General features: G+C 48.4%; 1 protein-coding gene across 5 annotated transcripts in view; it reads right to left on the minus strand.

Annotated features, from left to right (window-relative positions):
* The window catches only part of AMN (amnion associated transmembrane protein), a gene marked incomplete at its 5' end in the record, with an annotated part of 93,048 nt that overhangs the window by 63,871 nt on the left and 5,911 nt on the right, over nt 1-23,266 (minus strand). For all 5 annotated transcript variants that reach the window (XM_082218219.1, XM_082218221.1, XM_082218220.1 and 2 more), the window contains 2 exons: nt 17,832-17,876; nt 17,973-18,091. In XM_082218219.1, the coding sequence (XP_082074345.1) occupies nt 17,832-17,876; nt 17,973-18,091 (164 nt within the window). The remainder of the gene's footprint in view (nt 1-17,831; nt 17,877-17,972; nt 18,092-23,266) is intronic.

Consider the following 23,266-nt stretch of genomic DNA (forward strand, 5'->3'; position numbering starts at 1 on the left):
GGCAGTCTCTGCAGTGGGAAAGGGAGGGGGGATATTTTCAGATGGCGCTTGCTCTCAGCATGGTTTAAAGATAAAATACAAAGCACTTATAATTCAAAATAGTATTATTATTTTTAATGAGGCCTGGTTAAGGCTGCAATCCAAGCCACACTTACCCAGACATGGGGGTGAATAAACATTCTGCTGCTTGCTCCATAGTTGCAGACTACTAGCAAGAATTCCATTCAAATGCTCACAAAGGCATGAATGTGGATTCGATTCAAATGTTCACAGAAAGATCAAAGGGCAAGCACCCTCTGCTGTCGCCATAGTAAGGTAAAGGGATCCCTAACCATTAGGTCCAGTCGTGACCGACTCTGGGGTTGCAGCAGTCATCTCGCTTTATTGGCCAACCATGGGATGCGGCGCTCATCTCCACTTTCAGGTCAAGGGAGCCACTGTTTGTCCACAGACAGCTTTCCGGGTCATGTGGCCAGCATGACTAAGCCGCTTCTGGCGAACCAGAGCAGCACACGGAAATGCCGTTTACGTTCCCGCCGGAGTGGTACCTATTTATCTACTTTCACTTTGACGTGCTTTTGAACTGCTAAGTTGGCAGGAGCAGGGACCGAGCAACAGGAGCTCACCCCGTTGCGGGGATTCGAACCGCCGACCTTCTGATCAGCAAGCCCTAGGCTCTGTGGTTTAACCCACAGCACCACCCGTGTCCTGTTGTCGCCATAAAGGTAAAGGTAAAGGTACCCCTGCCCGAACGGGCCAGTCTTGACAGACTCTGGGGTTTGTGCGCCCATCTCACTCAAGAGGCCGGGGGCCAGCGCTGTCCGGAGACACTTCCGGGTCACGTGTCCAGCGTGACAAAGCTGCATCTGGCGAGCCAGCGCAGCACACGGAACGCCGTTTACCTTCCCGCTGGTAAGCGGTACCTATTTATCTACTTGCACCCGGGGGTGCTTTCGAACTGCTAGGTTGGCAGGCGCTGGGACCGAGCAGCGGGAGCGCACCCCGCCGTGGGGATTCGAACCGCCGACCTTTCGATCGGCAAGCCCTAGGCCTCTCCTGGTATGCCCCACAGAGGAACTTACGGTCCTCAAATAAAAACATCTTGAAGGTCCCAGGCCACAGAGAGGTTAGGCTGCCCTCAACTAGAGCCAGGGCTTTTTCGGCTGCGGCTCCAACCTGGTGGAACGCTCTGTCACAAGAGACAAGGGCCCTGCAGGACTTGACATCTTTCCGCAGGGCCTGCAAGACAGAGCTGTTCCACCAGGCCTTTGGTTAGGGCACAGCCTGACTCCCTCCTTCAGCAATCTTTACAATATTTTAGTTTATGGTTGCCATTAATTTTGATTTTAATTAATTCTTATGATGTTTTTATAATGTTGCACTTTTTTTAGTGTTGTTAGCCGCCCTGAGCCCGGCTTCGGCTGGGGAGGGCGGGATATAAATAAAATTTATTATTATTATTATTAGCCGCTGAGGCTTTTACCCACAGCGCCACCCGCGTCCCAATACTTGGTTGTCGCCATACCAAGGCCTAAAAGCTTATCTTGGAGCAGGGTGCTGGCAGTGGGCACTGCCCACGTCGCACGAGATCATCTTTCCTTTCTAGAGATGGAACTATAAGTGACAGAATCCCAGGTTGAGAACTGAGACTGGAAATTTAGGTTTGTGCAGTCTGGCACAACAAATCATCTTTTTTTTTCTTTTTAAGAACTTTCTGAGGTTATGGAAATCATGCGGAATTGCACTACAACATATGGGATGACTAGTTAAGAGGAAAATGCACAGCCACTGTGAAAGCAAATCAGGATGCAATCGGGGTAAATGCTCATTGTTGTATAACCCTCCAGCAAGCAGATTAGAACAGATGTCCAATAAAGGCTGGAGGTTTTCTAATCTCTACGTAATTGTTGCACAAGCAATTCAGTATGAACGTTGAATAATCAGGTTGTTCGAACGAGCTCACCGATTCCATCAGGGAGAAAAAACCCTTTCGGAACCCTTGTGAGCATTTGAGTCAGTGCCGGATTTACATATAAGCTAAACAAGCTAAACAAGCTAAACAAACTATATTTTGGGGGGCCCCCAAAAAAAATTAAAGGGAAAAAACTGGATGTACATTTCCAAAGTATAAGATAAAAAGCAAATAAAATAAAATCTACATTCAGCAACAGGGTTTTGTGTTGTGTAGGCACCTATGATGTAAGTCATGGGCCCGCCTGCTGGCCTGCTCCCTAAAATATCACTGGTTTGCTCATTTCTATATATAGGGTGCCTACATTCTGCATGGACTGGTTGCAAATTACCATGTACAGTGGTGCCTTGCAAGACGAAAAGAATCCGTTCTGTGGTTCTCTTCGTCTAGCGGTTTTTTTGTCTTGCGAAGCAAGCCCATTGACGGATTAGAGGATTAGCACTATTAGCGCTATTAGCGGCTTTTAGCGGCTTATCAGCTTATCGGATCAGCTGATAAGCGGCTTAGCGGCTTAGAAAAAGGGGGGAAGGAAAAAAACCCCGCAGGAACTCGCAAGACATTTTCGTCTTGCGAAGCAAGCCCATAGGAGATTCGTTTTGCGAAGCACCTCCAAAACGGAAAACTCTTTCGTCTAGCGAGTTTTCCGTCTTGCAAGGCATTCGTCTTGCAGGGCACCACTGTAGCATATATTCAACACAAAAAACAGCAACAATTTGTTGTTGACAAAGGACAGCTGGACATATAAAGCGTAGAACCTTACATTTGTCTCTACTGAATTGCATCTGTTTGGACCCGATTCTCCAAACTGTTAAGATTCACTGGAAGACACACGACGCACCCTTATACTGAGTCAGACTATTGCTCCATCTCTCTTAATATTGCCTACATAGGCTGGCAGTGGCTCTCCAGGGCTTCAGGCTGGGTTATTTGGTTCCATGCCTAAAACCCCAAACAGCTGCTGCCAGTCAGTGTTGACAATACAGTGGTACCTCCGGTTATGAACGGGAGCCATTCCAGAGGCCTGGCTGTATCCCGAAGATTTCATAACGGGAGGACCGCTTCTGCGCATGTGCACAGAGCCGCAGAGCACTTCTGTGCATGCATGAGCAGCAAACCCACTTCCGGGTTTGCCACGTTCGCAACCCGAGGGTCCACTGTACTGAGCTAAACAGAGCAGTGGTCTGATTCTGCATACGGCAGGTCTCTATATTCCCAACCCTTTGTATCAGCATCCTAATCAGATACTTTGCAGTTCTTTTTGAATGGGAAGTGCTTTGCCAGAAATAACCACAAACCATTAAGCCATAAACCTTCTGCGGGAATTGGAACTGTTCAGCTTTAACGTTATAATAAGGCCCATATTTCCAAACATTCCACCTGTCCATTTCCTGTCTGCTAACATTCCACATGCTTTTTTTTTTTAGTGCATACACAGGGAGATACAAAATTCCTCATGTGGGTGTTTATAGACCAGTTAAACACAGCATGCTGTCTTATTAAAACATCCAAGTAATTAGCAGTTTAAGCAGCTTGGATAAATTATGGCACATAAAATTATAGTGGCTATTTGAACAGAGGCACTTGCACACAAACCTTCTTACAACCCACCCACTCCAAACGGTGCAAGAGGCAAAACCACACACACACACCATAATGACTAAAAGCCAAGTGACCCTCTTCCCCCACACAATTTTCCTGTATTATTTCAGCTTAGTTCTGTCTGCTTCCTGTCAGTGGACATTAGGAAAGGGGAGAAAAACAAAGGGGAGCGTGCACTAATGGTTAGAGTATTTGATAGACTGGGGGGGAGCAGGATTCTGATCCCCACTCAGCCGTTAAGCACACTAGGTGAACTTGGGCCAGTCAGCCTAGACTACAGGGTTGTTGCGAGGAAAAAGTGTGGATCATAGAGTTGGAAGGGACCCTGAGGATCAACTGATCCCTTACGGGGATCGAACCTGCAGCCTTGGCGTTACCAGCACCACGCCCTAACCAGCTGAGCTATCCAGCCGATGGCATGGAAGGGACTAAGTTTAGTACACCGAACGCCTTGGAGAAAAGGTATATGTAATAAATTAGGGAGGCGGTGATTTAGGTATGACCCAGACTTCCAAGAAAGAGACTGAGCAGCCCGCCTTCCCAGAAAGAGAAATCATTTTCAACTTGCGCAAGGCTCTGCTGGAAGATGCAAAGAGGTATTTTGGAGCAGATTTGTGGCAGACACTAGGAAGGAGCTCATCATATACCACACAATGGATCCTTAGAACTTCCAAACACATCGACAGCCAATCCTGCTGGGCCAGACCGATGTCCCATCCAGTCCAGTCTCCTGTTCTCACAGCGACCAGGCAGATGCCAGTGGGTAACCCACAGGCAAATATTCAGAAACAAGGCTGCCTCCAGCTACAGAGGCGGGCATAGCCATCAAGAAGAAGAGTTTGGATTTGACATCCCGCTTTATCACTACTCTAAGGAGTCTCAAAGCAGCTAACATTCTCCTTTCCCTTTCTCCCCCACAACAAACACTCTGTGAAGTGAGTGGGGCTGAGAGACTGCAGAGAAGTGTGACTGGCCCAAGGTCACCCAGCAGCTGCATGTGGAGGAGCGGGGAAGCGAACCCGGTTCACCAGACTACGAGTCTGCTGCTCTTAACCACTACACCACACTGGCTCCACAAGGCTTGTAGCCGTCGATAGGCAAGCAAGTGCGGGGCAGACTGGCTGATGGCAGGCGGAAGGGACATTATTTACTCCCCACCAACTGACCCTCCTCGGCCCTCCATTTTTTTGTCCGTTCCCCCCCCTCAGCAGAGCATTTCCAATCAGAATATGTTTGTCACTACCACAATACCAATGGGACACGGCACACATGCCCTTCACTGTCCTGAGAAATCCTCTTAAGCCTGATTTTATTTTATTTTATTTTATTCTTTGGTAGACTTACAGTACTGTCAGACTTCAAGGAAATTCCCCTCCCTCATGGCTGGATGCCAGAAATGGGAAAAACAAGACGTTTTTGCCAATGTATTTATTCAAGATTCACACAGAGAGACGGAAAGGCAGCTGATCGGATAATGGCGTTGCTCCTACTGAACTCCTCCCCCCTCCCTTCCTAGCAACAACACTCCCCCCCCCCCGGACACCAGGGGCTATTTGTCTCTGAGTTCTTTGCTCTTGCAGTTTCAATGCACGCCGGGTTCTGGGAGAAGGGGGATTGGGAATGCTTTCCAGTGACAACGTGTCAGCTGGCTGCTCTCTCTCTCTCTGTCTCCCCCTCCTCTTCTCCCATCACCTCCCAACTCTTCTGTTCACCTGTCTCTGGGCTGTGACCTTCCTCTAACCACTGCTGTAAATCAATATTGTCTTCCTCTTCTCTGGAAGGTCCCTCCTCAGACCAGTCCCCCTCAGACCAGTCTCTGACAAAGCCACACACCAATAAATAAATTTGAGAAAGGGGCAAGATTAGACGTGGATGCACAAAGCATTTTTTTTAAAAAAGGCCCCTTGTGCTCTGCTCCATTTCCCCTTTCTTCCTGCCCAGGGCAGCCCTCTGCCTGCACCTCAGAGCCAGGACCTCACTCAAGGCTGGGTTTCAGCAGGTACAGCATCTCCTCCTCCTTGCCTACTCTCCAGTAGCCGCTACGAGATGCCCAGAGGAGGAGGCTGGGAGCAGCAGTTGTGGAGAGGTAACCCAATGCTCCCTTGTAGCTGCCACTCAGGATAAACATCCTCCCCCTGAGCTCAGCAGCGGTAGCACTGGCGGGGGAAACAGAATCAAATCAGAAGCTGGGATGGCTTTCATAATTTCTGGGACTGTCCTTGGAAAATCAGGACACTTGGAGGGTATGTGATAGACCAGCTTCCACTGCCAACTGGGTCTCCCAGGGTGGAAAGGACGACAGCCTGGGTGCAGCAGCTGACAAGACCCTGCCATGTGTCCCCAACCAACTGCTCTTGCAATGGAGGCAGGACCTAGAGCTGGGCCAACGTCCAGGGCGGGTGGGAAGAATCCTGCGTGGGCAAGACAGCCCTTTCATTTTGTCCTGTGCCACTGCAGAATACAAACTCTCCCGAATTCAACTAGATAATGGCTGGTAAGTCAGTGGCTGAGAAAAATCAAATCACCGTAGCAACCTCAGTGTTGCCATTTCCCAGAACAAGCGCTGTTGGAAGCAGAAGGGCGGGGAGAATTAAAAGGCGTATATTTTGACACAATCGTTGTTTACAGCAGCAACAAAGGGCTCCTTGCTGCAAAGTAGTTTTGCTTCGTCTCTTTGTGCTCACTTGGCTATTTAAGTGCTCTGAGAACGGACGAGCATGGGAGTCAAAAATGATATTCTTGGATGGGAAACGGCATCTCAGAGTATAGCCCATCTTTGCAAGACGCTCTCTTGCTTGGGCACCTGGATGAAGCAACAGAATACAGAAGAGAGGAGGAGAAAATCACTCAGTCATGTAGCGATTCACAAACGTGGAATTGTTCCCTCCAGAACATGCCCGAAAACAGGCTCTGCTCAGTCAGTGGCATCCAGGGTTTGCCATATTTCAAACAGTGAAAATCTGGACAGAAAAGCTGATGAGCTTTTTTGGCCAAAGTTGTTGAGCTTCTTGGGCAAATGCTGTTTTTGAGCTATTTTTTATGGAATAGCAGCAAAAACAGCACTGCCGACATGGGCTGCCATACGCCTGTATTTTCCTGGACATTGTCCCGATTTCTGCCCGGACACTGCTGCCGACTGCAGTATTCCAGATATGACAACCCTCGTTCCATGGTTGCAACTGGATGCTTTGCGCTCCTGCGGAGATAGCATAGACTGAAAATAAAGAAAAGGGAGGGCAGCTATAATGTTATAGCTGATGGGTGGCCTTATTTCTTTCTTCGGTGGACTGCTGGCTAGCAGTCTGGGAGGTTTGTTGTTGTTTATCAGTGGGAGCTCATGGTTAGGCAATGGTCTCCTGGTAGCAGGGAGTCTCTCATGTGTTTTGAACGAGAGGCCCATCAGAGCTTGGAAAGGGCTTTCTCCAGCTAAGGTTTGAGTGTCTGAGAAAGAGATGGCAGTTTAGGAGAAACAAAGGACTGTATCTCCTTGAATGAACCTGCCTGGGCTTTGAGATCTTCTGGAGAGGCCTTTCTCTCAGTTCCGCCACCTTCACCGGCGAGTTTGGTGAGGACACCAGAAGGGGCCTTCTTGGTGGCTGCTCCTAGATTTTGGAACTCCCTTCCACAAGAGGGTAGGCTCCCCCCCTTTCCTTTCACAGGCAGGCAAAATACCGTATTTTTCGCTCTATAAGACGCACCAGACCACAAGACGCACCTAGTTTTTGGAGAAGGAAAACAAGAAAAAAAATATTATGACTCCCAGAAGCCAGAACAACAACAGGGATCGCTGCACAGTGAAAGCAGCAATCCCTCTTGCTGTTCTGGCTTCTGGGATAGCTGTGCAGCCTGCATTCGCTCCATAAGATGCACACATGTTTCCCCTTACTTTTTAGGAGGGAAATGTGAGTCTTATAAAGCAAAAAATACAGTAGTTACTCTTATAAGAGTAACTGTCGTAGCAGCAGGGTCTTCTGAGGGTGGGTGGGTGGGTGGGTGTTTGTGTGTGTGCATGCGTTTAAATAGTGAGTGTGTCAGGGAACTGACATCGGAGGAAAGGGAAGTGGTAGGGCTCCCAGAGACTAGGAGAGAGTCAACAGCCAAAGCAGGGACCAGCAGGGGGAGCGCGGGGTCTCTGGAGGAGGATCTCAGTAATGCTGAGAGAGACGCAGCAGCCCAGGCAGGAAGCAGAAGGGGAGAGAAAGGGGTGAGAGACACTTCGAGCGAAAATAGCGGGGAGGTGTCAGAAGCAACTGCAGGGAGACCTATGCTTCGCCGGAAGCTGTCACGTCGTGAGTCCAGGAGACGCGTTTCCGTTAAGGAACTTCTTTGCTGGAAGCGCTTCCGCAGACAGCCACTGTCGGACTCTACAAGTGACTAGAGCAGACATGTCTGAGGAGCTCTGTCACACACAGAGGTTTGTGGGGTCGCACAAACTCTGAAGGGGCACTATTTTAAGCACAAGCAGCTAATCATCCCCTGACAGCAGTCCGACAGTCTCTGTACGCTGCCTGTGCAGGAGAAGGCATCATGAGCGACCCAGCAGGAGCCGGAGCCGCAGGGGGTGGAGCTGGTCCAAGCTTGGAAGACAGATACCGAGCATTGGAGGTCCAACTTGCGCTGCAGACGGCGAGGCTCGAGGAGAGGAGGGCTCAAGATGCAGACAAGAAGGGGAGAACCACTCAGTTCCCCAGAAAGGTACCAGGATTAGTGCAGAAGTTTGGGGGGGACCCCAAGGATTACCATGCCTTTAGGACTGAAATGCAATATGCCCTGAATGTGCAGTTTGATGAGTTCCCTGATGAGGAATCCCGAGTTGCTTTCGTAATTGGGCATCTTGAGAAGGGGGGCGCGAGATTGGGTTCGACCCCTGATGGCAACGCACAACGATATCCTGAAGGACACTATGAAATTCTTTCGTGCAATGGATATCATGTTCTCCAGCGATATTGAGGAGGGGGTAGTGCGCAGACAGCTAATGGCTTGCAAGCAGGGAAGCAGATCTGTCCGTGAGTACTGGACTGAATTTACCATGCTGATTCACAGATTGGGGTGGGATTTATCGGCAGCACCCATTCAGATGCTATTTGAAGAAGGTCTTTCTTCAGCTGTGAAAGACGAGCTGGCCAGGAGCCCCAGGGCGGTGTCTATGGATCAGCTGACCAAATCTGCGCTGACCATTGGAGCGCGCCAGGAGGCAAGAGCCTTGGAGAGGCGGGAAGGGAGAGGGGAACGTTGGAAGGAGTTACGCATTCCAGACATTCCTGAGCCAGCTTTCCCGCCGGCAGAGCCGATGGAAATCGGAACAGCCCGCGCGCGCGCAGTTTCAAAGCCCAGTGAGGGGGCGAAGAAGGAGGGAAAGGGACCCCGGAAATGCTATCTCTGCCAACAGCCAGGCCACTTTGCCAGAGTCTGCCCCCAGAGGAAGGAATGGCAAGGGATGGTGGGAACTGTTGAGGGGGAAGAGCAGGGAGAAACGGAGCAGGTAAAAGCCAACGCCTGGTTGCCAGCAGGGCACTGCAGCCAGGCCAAAGAGCAGTGAAAGTGCCCCTTCCCCAAGTGCCAGTGCCAGAAGCTCCTCGACCTGCTCTAGTGATTGAAGTGTCGCTAGAGTTGCAAAATGGACACCCCCTAAAAATAAAGGCGCTGTTGGACTCAGGCAGCTCCTGCAATTTCATGAGCAAGGAGTTTGCTGCTGAACACCAGATACAGACTATCCCCTTAAGCAACCCCCTGCAGGTGACCACGATCGATGGCAGAGAACTGTTGGGAGGAGGCGTCAGCTTGCAGACCATCCCAATGATAATGAGGGTGGCAAGGCACACAGAACTGATAGCGTTTAATGTGGCCACCTTGGGAGGCGCTCCCATTATTTTGGGAATGAGCTGGCTAGCCCTACATGATCCGCTGGTGGGCTGGCATCAAAGAGTGGTTTCCTTCGGTTCCGCACATTGCTTAGAACACTGCAGGGGGGAAAAGGGGTCAGCAGGGGCCCAAGCCACCCTAGCAGGGACGGAAGTGATGGAGAAGGGGAAGGTGCCATCACAGTATGCTGATCTCAGCGACGTGTTCAGCGAGAAGGAAGCTGACCAACTACCCCCGCATAGGCCCTTTGATTGCCAGATCAATTTACTCCCTGGAGCACAGCTTCCTGTAGGCAGGTTGTATGCCATGTCAGACAGGGAGATGCAGGAGTTGCGAGCGTTCATTGACAAGAACCTGAAGAGAGGCTTCATCAGAGAGTCCAAGGCAGCGGGGGGTAGCCCAGTGTTTTTTGTGGATAAAAAGAACACGGACAAGCCGAGACTGGTATGTGACTTTCGGGCCCTAAATGCAGTGACAGAGCCGGTGGCTTTTCCTATGCCCAGGATTGATGATATTTTGACCAGGGTGCGAAAAGGAAAGATTTTTACAAAGCTGGACCTAAGGGGGGCGTACAACCTGATACGTATAAGGAAAGGGGATGAATGGAAGACCACCATGTTCACCCCTTTGGGGGCATTTGAATATCTCGTTATGCCTTTTGGATTACAAGCAGGCTCCGCGTGTTTTCAAGCCTTTATGAACCATGTACTGGGGCCTTTGCTCTACAAGAATTGCGTGGCCTTCTTAGATGACGTGTTGGTGTATTCGGAGAATGAGGAGCAACATGTGAGAGACGTCAGAGAAGTGTTGAGCAGGCTGCAAGCCAACAGACTGTGGGTGAAACTGGAGAAGTGTCAGTTTCATACCAAGGAGGTGGAATTCCTGGGGTACCGCTTGTCAGACAAGGGGTTGGCCATGGACCCCGGCAAGGTTCAAGCGGTGCTGGAATGGAAAACCCCCAAGACTAAGAAGGATGTGCAGAGGTTCCTAGGGTTTGGAAACTTTTATCGTAAGTTCATCCGAAACTTCGCTCACCTGACGGCGCCCATCACGGACTGTCTCAGCAGCAAAAAGAAGTTTGTTTGGACGGGGGAGGCGGAGCGAGCGTTTGAGGAACTGAAAAAGGCCTTCGCCTCTGACGAACAACTTCTACATGTGGATTTACAAAAAAAGCTGAGGGTCGAAACAGACGCTTCTGACAGAGCCATAGGGGCGGTGCTTCTTCTGCAGCCGGGGAAGGAGGGGTCCGAGTGGCGACCGTGTGCCTTCTTTTCGCGAAAGCTGAACAAATCTGAGAGAAACTACACGGTGTACGACCGGGAACTTCTTGCGATTTATGAGGCCTTCCGGAGATGGAGGCACCTACTAATTGGTGCACAACAGAAGGTGCAAGTGCGCACGGACCATAAGAATCTAGAGTATTGGAGAACTGCGCGAGTGCTCAACCAACGGCAGTTGAGATGGGCCCAGGAGTTCTCCAAATTTAACTTTGAGATTTGTTACGTACCAGGCCAGGAGAACGTTAGGGCGGACGCTCTCTCACGCAAACCTGAATATTTGGAGGGAGAGGGTGCACCCGAAGAGACCCATGTCATTCCCGAGGATCGCTGGGTGTGTGGGGCGGCATTGGTGGGGCTAAGGGAACTGATAGAGGGAACGGTGCAGGATGAATATGCCCAGGACAAACTCAGGGGTCTCAGGAGGGAGGGAGACAAACCCGGGGGTTTTGAGGAGAGAAACGGGGCGTTGTACTACAAGGGAGCGTTATACGTACCTGAAGGAGAATTGAGGGAAAAGGTACTCAAGCAACTGCACGATAGCCCCACAGCAGGGCATTTTGGGCAACACAAAACCATGTGGCTGGTTACCAGGGAATTCTGGTGGCCCAAGGTCAGGGAAGATGTGCGGGAGTATGTGAGAGGGTGTGACCGATGTCAACGAGCCAAGGGGGAGAGGCGGGCACCGGCAGGTTTATTAGAACCACTACCCACGCCGGAAAGACCATGGGAGGCAGTGGCAATAGATTTTATGACTGATCTGCCCAGGTCCAAAGGGAAGACAGCCATTATGGTTGTGGTAGACCTGTTAACCAAGATGGCCCACTTTATAGCCTGCTCACATGCGGTCACAGCAGAAGAAACCGCTAAATTGTTTGTGGAAAATGTGTTTAGATTGCATGGTGCCCCCTTGAGGGTGGTTTCGGACCGAGGGAAACAATTTACTTCCAGGTTCTGGAGGAAGCTCATGAGCTTATTGCATGTAGAGGTGAATTTTTCCACTGCCCGCCATCCAGAAACCAACGGGCAGGCGGAGAAAGCTAATGGTGTCCTCCAGCAATATTTGAGGTGTTATGTGAATGACAGAGAGAATGATTGGGTGGAGAAGCTGGCGTTGGCAGAATTTGCCTATAACAATGCGGAGAACGTGTCCACGGGAATGAGCCCTTTTTTGGCCAATCACGGGTGTCATCCCCGAGCCTTCCCAGGGGGGGAGGGGGAGAACTGGAGCGTTCCAGCCGCAGAACAGTTCGTTGAAGAAATGGAAGCGATCCATCACCAGCTCCAACTTAATTTAAACAGGGCGAAGGAGGAATATAAGAGGCAGGCAGACAAAACCAGAAGGGAAGGAGAAAGCATTAGGGTGGGGGACCAGGTGTGGTTGTCCACCCAAGGGTTACCATTTAAAGGAGGTTGTAAGAAGTTAAGACCCAAAAGGCTGGGCCCATTTGAAGTCACGCAACAGGTCAACCCAGTGGCTTTCAGACTCCGGTTACCTAACCACATGAAGTTGCACCCAGTGTTCCACAGATCATTGCTGTCACCGTATATAGGGGACAGAGAGGGGAGGGTCAATAGGGGACCAGCTATGGAGGAAAAAGAACACAGCTACCATGTAGCGGAGATTCTCGATTCCAGGTGGAGGGGAGAGCAAGTAGAGTATTTGGTAATGTGGGAAGGGGAGCCGGAGTCGGAAAACACCTGGGTCAGGGCAGAGGATGTAGATGACGAGGTTTTGATTGAAACTTTTCATCAGAGATTCCCTCGGAAACCCCAGCCAGTGGCGAGGTTCCGGAGGGAATACTTCGCCACCACCGACGAAGAAGAAGAGTTGGAGGGGTTCGCTGATTCCGAGGTGGAGGAGGATTCAGCGAGTCGGAACGAAGACCGATGGAGGGAAATGTTCGAGACGTCGGAAGATGAAGAGGATTCTTTTAGGGGTTTCAGCTCCTCACCGCCCAGAGGAGAGAGTAGGGGCGGGGGAGAGGGGGGCCCTGGAGGGGAGGTGGATGTCAGGGAACTGACATCGGAGGAAAGGGAAGTGGTAGGGCTCCCAGAGACTAGGAGAGAGTCAACAGCCAAAGCAGGGACCAGCAGGGGGAGCGCGGGGTCTCTGGAGGAGGATCTCAGTAATGCTGAGAGAGACGCAGCAGCCCAGGCAGGAAGCAGAAGGGGAGAGAAAGGGGTGAGAGACACTTCGAGCGAAAATAGCGGGGAGGTGTCAGAAGCAACTGCAGGGAGACCTATGCTTCGCCGGAAGCTGTCACGTCGTGAGTCCAGGAGACGCGTTTCCGTTAAGGAACTTCTTTGCTGGAAGCGCTTCCGCAGACAGCCACTGTCGGACTCTACAAGTGACTAGAGCAGACATGTCTGAGGAGCTCTGTCACACACAGAGGTTTGTGGGGTCGCACAAACTCTGAAGGGGCACTATTTTAAGCACAAGCAGCTAATCATCCCCTGACAGAGTGTTTCCAGTGCTGTTTCCAGGAGGGTTATTTATTTAATTGTGAGGTTTTATATATTGTGGTTTGTTGTTGTTGTTGTATCTGTTTTATTTTATGCTGTTTGCTGCCTTGCATTCCACACTGGCAGAACAGCAGGATAGAAATTTTAAAAATACAAATATTCTATATACAAATACCTGGAGATGTTGGGGATCAAACCTGGGACCTTTCACATGCAAAGCAGAAGTTCTATCACTCAGTCACAGCCTTTCCCAGCTTTCCACATTTCAGTTATTATATATTTTTGTAAATGGCTCAACATTAAAGCACAGTGCAAACTGTGAGCCACAAAGCCCGGCATCAGAGACAAAGGGGTCCATTAGCAAACAAATTAATGTGAGTGTAGAAAGCTTCAATGCCGCTGCTTTAGTATTTAGCCTGCTTTCTTGTTACATTATAAAAACTGACATTCGTGCATGAATGCTATAAAAACATCACTCCCAGACCAGAATTAAATTTATTTGATGGCAGCTCCATACAGTTAAAGCTATGGTTTTCCCAGTAGTGATGTATGGAAGTGAGAGCTGGACCATAAAGAAGGCTGATCGCTGAAGAATTGATTCTTTTGAATTATGGTGCTGGAGGAGACGCTTGAGAGTCCCATGGACTGCAAGAAGATCAAACCTCTCCATTCTGAAGGAAATCAGCCCTGAGTGCTCACTGGAAGGACAGATCCTGAAGCTGAGGCTCCAATACTTTGGCCACCTCATGAGAAGAGAAGACTCTTGATTTCAGCAAGGCATTTGACAAGGTGCCCCATGATATTCTTGTAAAGAAGCTGGTAAAATGCGGTCTTGACTATGCTACCACTCAGTGGATTTGTAACTGGCTGACTGACCGAACCCAAAGGGTGCTCATCAATGGTTCCTCTTCATCCTGGAGAAGAGTGACTAGTGGGGTGCCACAGGGTTCTGTCCTGGGCCCGGTCTTATTCAACATCTTTATCAATGACTTGGATGATGGACTCAAGGGCATCCTGATCAAATTTGCAGATGACACCAAACTGGGAGGGGTGGCTAACACCCCAGAGGACAGGATCACACTTCAAAACGACCTTGACAGATTAGAGAACTGGGCCAAAACAAACAAGATGAATTTTAACAGGGAGAAATGTAAAATATTGCACTTGGGCAAAAAAAATGAGAGGCACAAATACAAGATGGGTGACACCTGGCTTGAGAGCAGTACATGTGAAAAGGATCTAGGAGTCTTGGTTGACCACAAACTTGACATGAGCCAACAGTGTGACGCGGCAGCTAAAAAAGCCAATGCAATTCTGGGCTGCATCAATAGGAGTATAGCATCTAGATCAAGGGAAGTAATAGTGCCACTGTATTCTGCTCTGGTCAGACCACACCTGGAGTACTGTGTCCAGTTCTGGGCACCACAATTCAAGAAGGACACTGACAAACTGGAACGTGTCCAGAGGAGGGCAACCAAAATGGTCAAAGGCCTGGAAACAATGCCTTATGAGGAACGGCTAAGGGAGCTGGGCATGTTTAGCCTGGAGAAGAGGAGGTTAAGGGGTGATATGATAGCCATGTTCAAATATATAAAAGGATGTCACATAGAGGAGGGAGAAAGGTTGTTTTCTGCTGCTCCAGAGAAGCGGACACGGAGCAATGGATCCAAACTACAAGAAAGAAGATTCCACCTAAACATTAGGAAGAACTTCCTGACAGTAAGAGCTGTCCGACAGTGGAATTTGCTGCCAAGGAGTGTGGTGGAGTCTCCTACTTTGGAGGTCTTTAAGCAGAGGCTTGACAACCATATGTCAGGAGTGCTCTAATGATGTTTCCTGCTTGGCAGGGGGTTGGACTCGATGGCCCTTGTGGTCTCTTCCAACTCTATGATTCTATGATTCTATGATTCTATGACTTCCTGGAAAAGACCCTGATGTTGGGAAAGGTGGAGGGCACAACGAGAAGGGGACGACAGAGGACGAGGTGGTTGGACAGTGTTCTCGAAGCTACCAGCATGAGTTTGACCAAACTGCAGGAGGCAGTGGAAGACAGGAGTGCCTGGCGTGCTCTGGTCCATGGGGTCACGAAGAGTCAGACACAACCAAACGACTAAACAACAACAAGGTGGTTTTTAAAGGGTAAATGCAAATTACTTTTTTAAAATACCTTTCTTATAAAACTAGACATCAATGTCATCCAACAAACGGCTGTAAAGTTGATTTTGTTGTTGTTTCAATACCTCCAACATGGCTAATACAACAAAATAAGAACCTACAGAAAAATGGACCCCTAGTCCTACTCCAACATAGTCAACAAGCTAGTTCATCTAACCCAGTGGTTCTCAAACGTTTTCAGTTCACCATCCCTTGGTTCCATAAGCTCATCCCCAGGGCTCCCCACCCTATAAAAAACATTATTCAGGATAGCGGCTTGCACGATCCACCAAGGAAGATAATAACACAATTTATAGCATAAAATATTTATATAGAACTACTTACTGTACATGCACAAAACTTCACCTCTCGCAGGTAACTAACTTATAAGAAAATTAGTAGCTATTGCCAATAATTGCTTTCCCCTGTGACTGGTGGTGACCCAGAACGGTAAATACATGCAAGTGTGACCAAAGGAAATAGTTTTGAAAGCAATAAAAGCAGCAAAACTTTAAATATGAAACAAGGAAGGTGTTTCGCTCTGAGCTCTAGCCTGGTCAATTGTAAATAAGCTGTCAATGTGCTCCAAAGGCCCAACCTCCAACGCCCTCCTGATACCCACTTCCCTCTTAGTGACCCCTGCTGCCCCTTGGCTCCTAATGCATGCCTCCCTCAGATAATCCCTGCATCCCACTCTTTACCCTGTTTCTTATTTGTGTTTGAGATTTGTTTTCATCCATCTGGCTCAACAAACAATGGAGTGTGCCTCTGAGGGTGAAGTCAAAACCTCAGTGTTAAGCAGTACTGAAATGACCTCCCTGGCAGTGTGCATGGAGGTCCTGGGCTGCACAGTTGACAAGACATCCCCTCTTGGCCTCTTTGATGTGGTCCAAAGGAAAGCAGGGCTTAGGGCCCTCGTATTTATAGAATCATAGAATCATAGAATCATAGAGTTGGAAGAGACCACAAGGGCCATCGAGTCCAACCCCCTGCCAAGCAGGAAACACCATCAGAGCACTCCTGACATATGGTTGTCAAGCCTCTGCTTAAAGACCTCCAAAGTAGGAGACTCCACCACACTCCTTGGCAGCAAATTCCACTGTCGAACAGCTCTTACTGTCAGGAAGTTCTTCCTAATGTTTAGGTGGAATCTTCTTTCTTGTAGTTTGGATCCATTGCTCCGTGTCCGCTTCTCTGGAGCAGCAGAAAACAACCTTTCTCCCTCCTCTATGTGACATCCTTTTATATATTTGAACATGGCTATCATATCACCCCTTAACCTCCTCTTCTGCAGGCTAAACATGCCCAGCTCCCTTAGCCGTTCCTCATAAGGCATCGTTTCCAGGCCTTTGACCATTTTGGTTGCCCTCCTCTGGACACGTTCCAGTTTGTCAGTGTCCCTCTTGAATTGTGGTGCCCAGAACTGGACACAGTACTCCAGGTGTGGTCTGACCAGAGCAGAATACAGTGGCACTATTACTTCCCTTGATCTAGATGCTATACTCCTATTGATGCAGCCCAGAATTGCATTGGCTTTTTTAGCTGCCGCGTCACACTGTTGGCTCATGTCAAGTTTGTGGTCAACCAAGACTCCTAGATCCTTTTCACATGTACTGCTCTCAAGCCAGGTGTCACCCATCTTGTATTTGTGCCTCTCATTTACAGGACCGCCTCTCCTAGGATGCCCCGCAGAGGACCTTAAGGTCCATGAATAATCATAGTTTAGAGGTCCCGGGCCCTAAGGAAGTCAGATTATCCTCCACCAGGGCCAGGACCTTCTCAGTGATGGCTCCAACCTGGTGGAATGCTCTGTCCCATGAGACCAGGGCCCTGCAGGATTTAACTTCCTTCCGCAGGGCCTGTAAGACAGAGCTATTCCGCCTGGCTTTCAACTTGAACTTAGCCTGATCTTTTATTCCCCTTCCTTCCCTCCCCCTCCCCTTTTTATGAAGATTACCCTCTCTGGGATCCCACAGCTAATTCTCCCCTGGTCTCTTTGCTGGCCCAAATAGGACTAATTCAGCCAGCTAGCCCTGGTGATCATCTAATGTTTATTGGATGGATTTCCCCCCTAAAATGATCTTTGAATTCTGAATTTATTGTTATTCATGTTTTATATTGTATTTTATGCTGTTTCTTGTTGCACCAATTAAGTGTTTTAAATTTATTGTTAGCCGCTCTGAGCCGGTTTTTGAACCGGGAAGGGTGGGGTATAAATAAATTATTATTATTATTATTATTATTATTAACATTTGGCACCAGCTTGGCTGCAGCAGTTGCCAAAAGGAGGCATACAGTGAGCCACCGAAACGTCTTAGGGACTCCACTCTGCATTTGTGTAGGGTCTACTCCTTGGCCTTCTCTTCTTCCAAAGATGTCCTGCAAGGCAGCAGAGTTTTGGACCAGGGTTTTCTTTCTCCTAGATGGGCTCCCTTCCCAGGTAGACAAGCTCCACCTGCCCTGCGTTCGATTCTACATGCCACGATTTCAGGTGCACTTACCATGTCTGCCAAGGAGTGGGATGACTGGACATAGACTGACACAACCTGGAAGAAGCAGGGACACGGTTTCACAAACTGCCAGAAAAACTCGCCACGGTAAATTTTATGTGTGTGTGTTTTTTAAGAAACAAAGCCAGGTACCTCATTGCTCCGAAAAAGGGTGACATCGTTGCCGCACGGGGTTCGGCCCTTATCCCAGTTGGAAGCATTTTCAAAATTGGTGTTCGGAATCCATTGTTTGTACACTGCACTTGAAGGCCCTGAGAATGACCAAAAAACCACAGAAGGTAATTGTTAAGTTGTGGGTGAACATATCAGACGACACAGCGATTCTTCAAACAGCTCTTGTTTATTCACAGGCCAGGACAGAACTGAACTGAAGGGCTCATCCAGCCTGCTTATATAGAACTTCACTACAACGCAACAGTAGCAATTTTCTGTAACTATCCAATCACTAAACGTCACTTTCGATCCCTTATTTGCATATGGGGACCTGAACTATCTACAGTATCCCCCTGCTGGCCCAGGGTGAGAACTTCAATACATAACACCAATAACAGTAAGCTTTGACTGGGACTGCTGTGCCTGTGTGGACACAAGCGTTGCAGAAATGGCTTCTTGGTTAGGCAGACATGTTGCTGGCTGGCAGCAATTCTCCAGGTCTCACTCAGCCAGAGGCAGATCTACCATGAATCTAATGAAGCTTCAGCTAATCCCAGAGAGGGCCCAGAAGCAACTTTAATCCACATTGCTTTTTTAAAAAAATGGATCTAAGAGACCCAATTGGAGTCACATTGATTTGAGTCAAATTGATTAATTTATTTTCTTGTGTATCTTTCAACAACCCCAAAGTTTGAGAGTCGGTAAAGAAGGCTGATCGCCGAAGAATTGATGCCTTTGAATTATGCTGCTGGAGGAGACTCTTGAGAGTCCCATGGACTGCAAGAAGATCAAACCTCTCCATTCTTAAGGAAATCAGCCCTGAGTGCTCACTGGAAGGACAGATCTTGAAACTGAGGCTCCAATACTTTGGGCACCTCATGAGAAGAGAAGACTCCCTGGAAAAGACCCTGATGTTGGGAAAGATGGAGGGCACAAGGAGAAGGGGACGACAGAGAACGAGATGGTTGGACAGTGTTCTCGAAGCTACCAGCATGAGTCTGACCAAACTGCGGGAGGCAGTGGAAGACAGGAGTGCCTGGCGTGCTCTGGTCCATGGGGTCACGAAGAGTTGGACACGACTAAAGGACTAAACAACAACAACAACAAAGCACAGATGTTGTAAAGGTGTGTTGAACTGTTGTGGAGCAAGACCACTGGAGAAGCTAACAGTGGTAGTGGGATAGGAGAAATGAAAATAATACCAATATATTTCACATCTGAAATGTGCCTCTTGGGTTTCAGATAGGACATGGGTAGACAAGTCTAAAAAGCCCAGGACACAAATTTTCATGGCCCTCTAGCTACTATGGTGGTTCATTTACCAGAAAAAAACAAATTTAGTGTTAACTCTAGAAGTATATATTCCATTCTGATCAAAATAAGCCTCATATACACCAGGAAGCTTAGGTGAATTCCTAGCCCTGAGTGAAAATGCAGGGAATTGGAACCAGGAACTATACTGTACCACCGAACTATGGCTGTTTGCCAGAGAGAGATTGCCCTGCTGTTCCCACAATGTTCTACTGTTCAGCTCACAAAAGACTAGAGCCGAGTCTGCAGGCGATTTCTAGACAGAGAATGGCTTCATATATTTTGGCAAACTCCAGCAAGCACTACAGCATACAGATTGACAGGCAGTTCCTGCTTTCGCTGCAGCATCCAAAGCAGAAATGGCAGAGGGGTAACGGCAGCAAGCTGTTAACTGCAGAAACAGGGGGTGCATGGCAATTGCTCACCGCCCTCGCCCCCGCCCAGCCCTCTTTCACACCTGAAGCCAGTCCCAATCTACTGAGAAGAGGGCAGCCAAGAAAGTGCTTTGTGCTCATTGTGGCGAAGGATCGCCGGCTGCCATTATTTAGAAATGTTGAAGAAAATCTACAAAGCAAAATGGGGCCACAGAAGAGCCACGCTTGAGGAAGCATCCTGAGTCCTGTTGCTTAAATCCCAAACCAAAAAAGGATGTTTCCAGTGATCACTTGTCAGAAGGGCAGTTGGTGCAGCATCTTTGAGGGTGAGGGAGTTGCTGAACAGGCAAAATCCAGCATATTTGGGCAAGATGTCCGTCTCTGCTGGATTTACCTCCCCCCGAAGCAGTGGTGTGTGTGTGGGGGGGGGGGGTGGGTGGGTGTGCACGACAGATAGCAAATGCTGGCAGGACTTCTGCCCCTTCCAGATTTTAGGCATGTTCGCTGCGAGTCTAGGGTGGACAAACAAAACCCAAGAATCGCACCTGTAGCTTGAGCACAGCGACATACAGCCTTCTCTTTTAGACCATGGTATTAACATGCAATTCGATCAGTTTCCCAGCAACAACGCTGAGTGCTCCTGATTGGAGCACCACGAGCTTTACTCTAAACCTCCAAGGGTATTTTGCTTCTTCACAGAGAGCTTGCTATGTCTTGTTAGGACTTGTAAGTCATCTCCGTGGTCCGAGAATCTTCTTTGCCTTCCTACTTGCATTGGTGAGTGACGCTAAGGGCCAGTAGGGCGAATTTTGCAAGCGATGTGATCTTTCTTTTTTTGTCTGTGTGGCTGATGCTCAAATAATGTGCTGCTTGCTTTGAGGAGCATCTTAAAAAGCAGAGACATCACCTTGCCAACAAAGGTCCGTATAGTTCAAGCTATGGTTTTCCCAGTAGTGATGTATGGAAGTGAGAGCTGGACCATAAGAAAGGCTGATCGCCAAAGAATTGATGCTTTTGAATTATGGGGCTGGAGGAGACCCTTGAGAGTCCCATGGACTGCAAGAAGATCAAACCTCTCTATTCTGAAGGAAATCAGCCCTGAGTGCTCACTGGAAGGACAGATCCTGAAGCTGAGGCTCCAATACTTTGGCCACCTCATGAGAAGAGAAGACTCCCTGGAAAGGAGCCTGATGTTGGGAAAGATGGAGAGCACAAGGAGAAGGGGACGACAGAGGACGAGATGGTTGGACAGTGTTCTCAAAGCTACCAGCATGAGTTAGACCAAACTGCGGGAGGCAGTGGAAGACAGGAGTGCCTGGTGTGCTCTGGTCCATGGAGTCACGAAGAGTCGGACACAACTGAATGACTAAACGACAACAACAATTAAGCTCCTTGCTCTGGTGGAACTTCCTCCTGCCCCCTCCAGCCTGCAGATTCAAAAACTCCCTTCTGATCCCTGTGTCTGCTTCTGCCCAACCTGTCCTCATTAGACACGGCGATAAACATGGCGAGCCAGAGACATCCAGTCCATGCCTTTCCCCACCAGCAACCCCTCGAAACAAACCCAATATATATATATTACTGCTTGCCGTGATGGCTGGCGCCCATGGTGAGTGGTTGAGCAGAAGGTAGGGAGCCTAGACAGTAGGGGGCACGAGAGCCAATGATACACAAGAGCCAATGATACACAGAGGCAGTGTGGTGTGATGGCTAGAGTGGTGGGCTATGGGCCAGTCTCCTTGGGCCAGTTGTCTCTCAGCCTAACAACAGGGTTGTTGTGTGAATGAAATGAGGAGGAGGAGAACCGTGTTACACCTTGACCTTCTTGGGAGAAAAGGTGGTATTTAAATGTAATAAATAACATGAGGATTGGCCTTTTCTGTGGTGTCGCCCCCACTGGTGGGACACTCTCCCCAGGGAGACTCACCTGGCACCTTCAGTACTTATATCTAGGCACCAGGCAGAAGCATTCCTCTTCTCCCAGGCCTTGGGATTTAACTTCCTTCCGCAGGGCCTGTAAGACAGAGCTATTCCGCCTGGCTTTCAATTTGCACTTAGCCTGATCTTTTATTCCCCTTCCTTCCCTCCCCTTCCCCTTTTTATGAAGATTACCTGCTCTGGGATCCCACAGCTAATTCTCCCCTGGTCTCACTGGCCCAAATAGGACTAATTTAGCCAGCTAGCCCTGATGATCATCTAATGTTTATTGGATGAATTTCCCCCCTCAACTGATTTTTGAATTCTGAATTTATTGTTATTCACGTTTTATACTGTATTTTATGCTGTTGTTGTTTTTTTGTTGCATCAATTAAGTGTTTTAAATTTGTTGTTAGCCGCCCTGAGCCTGGTTTTCTGAACCGAGAAGGGCAGGGTATAAAGAAAAATGTATTATTATATTATCATTGCGTTAATTAAACAATCTATGGCCTTTTAAGTTGGGTGGTGGTGGTATAGTTTTGCTTGTTATGTATTTTTCTGGCTTTATACCATGCTTTATACTTTATACTTTATACTTTATAACCGTGCTGTGGAAATGTGGGGAACCGAATTTAAGATTGGGAAAATGAGCAACTGAGAGAAAATGAAACTGACCAATTCGCCCATCCCTAGTAATACTCATAGTAATACTTGTGATTAAACAAAAATGGGGCGAGCTCCTCTTAGAACTAAATTACTAGATATAATGTTAAAGGCATTACACGTTTCAAGACATGTAAAGTTTTTCTTCTTCTAAATGGTCTCCTCCAAGGGGGTTTCCCCCCCCCCCTCCAACGGCTGTTATTTTAGAAGGGGAAACCTGGGCACATGAATGTCACGTCAAGTTTCATCCTTACTTTTTAAATTTTCTTTTTGAGTCTATAAAAGTAAGTCTAAGTAGTGAGTTTCTCTTAAGTCACGGGGTTGAGGGGGAGCAAAAGCACATGGTACAACCATGATCAGATCTCCTGATATGTTGCTTTAAAAAACCCCAAAACTGTAATGTGTTCTTTAAATTACAGCTGCCTCAAGAGTTTCACTTTCCATTTAAGTAGTGGCGTTGGAGGAGAGGCTGTTCAAGCCTTCTGCACACCAATCTCCTCATCTAAATCAACTGCCCACAAACAGGGACTAATAATAATAATAATAATAATAATAATAATAATAATAATAATTTATTATTTGTACCCCGCCCATCTGGCTGGGTTTCCCCAGCCACTCTGGGCGGCTTCAATAGAAACCAAAAAACACTAAAATATCATACATTAAAAACTTCCCTGAACAGGGCTGCCTTAAGATGTCTTCTGAATGTCAGGTAGTTATTTATCGCTTTGACATCTGCTGGAAGGGCGTTCCACAGGGCAGGCGCCACTACCGAGAAGGCCCTCTGCCTGGTTCCCTGTAGCTTTGCTTCTCGCAATGAGGGAACTGCCAGAAGGCCCCCAGCGCTGGACCTCAGCGTCCGGGCAGAACGATGGGGGTGGAGACGCTCCTTCAGGTATACTGGGCCGAAGCCGTATATTTAGCCCAGACACGGATTCAAAGCCCACCTTTGAATTTTTCACCATATTTTTATATGGTGGTAGTCCTACTGCTGGAGACCACTATAGG

This window comes from Podarcis vaucheri, assembly GCF_965113315.1.
Source record: "Podarcis vaucheri genome assembly, chromosome: 1".
NCBI classification, from domain to species: Eukaryota; Metazoa; Chordata; class Lepidosauria; order Squamata; family Lacertidae; genus Podarcis; species Podarcis vaucheri.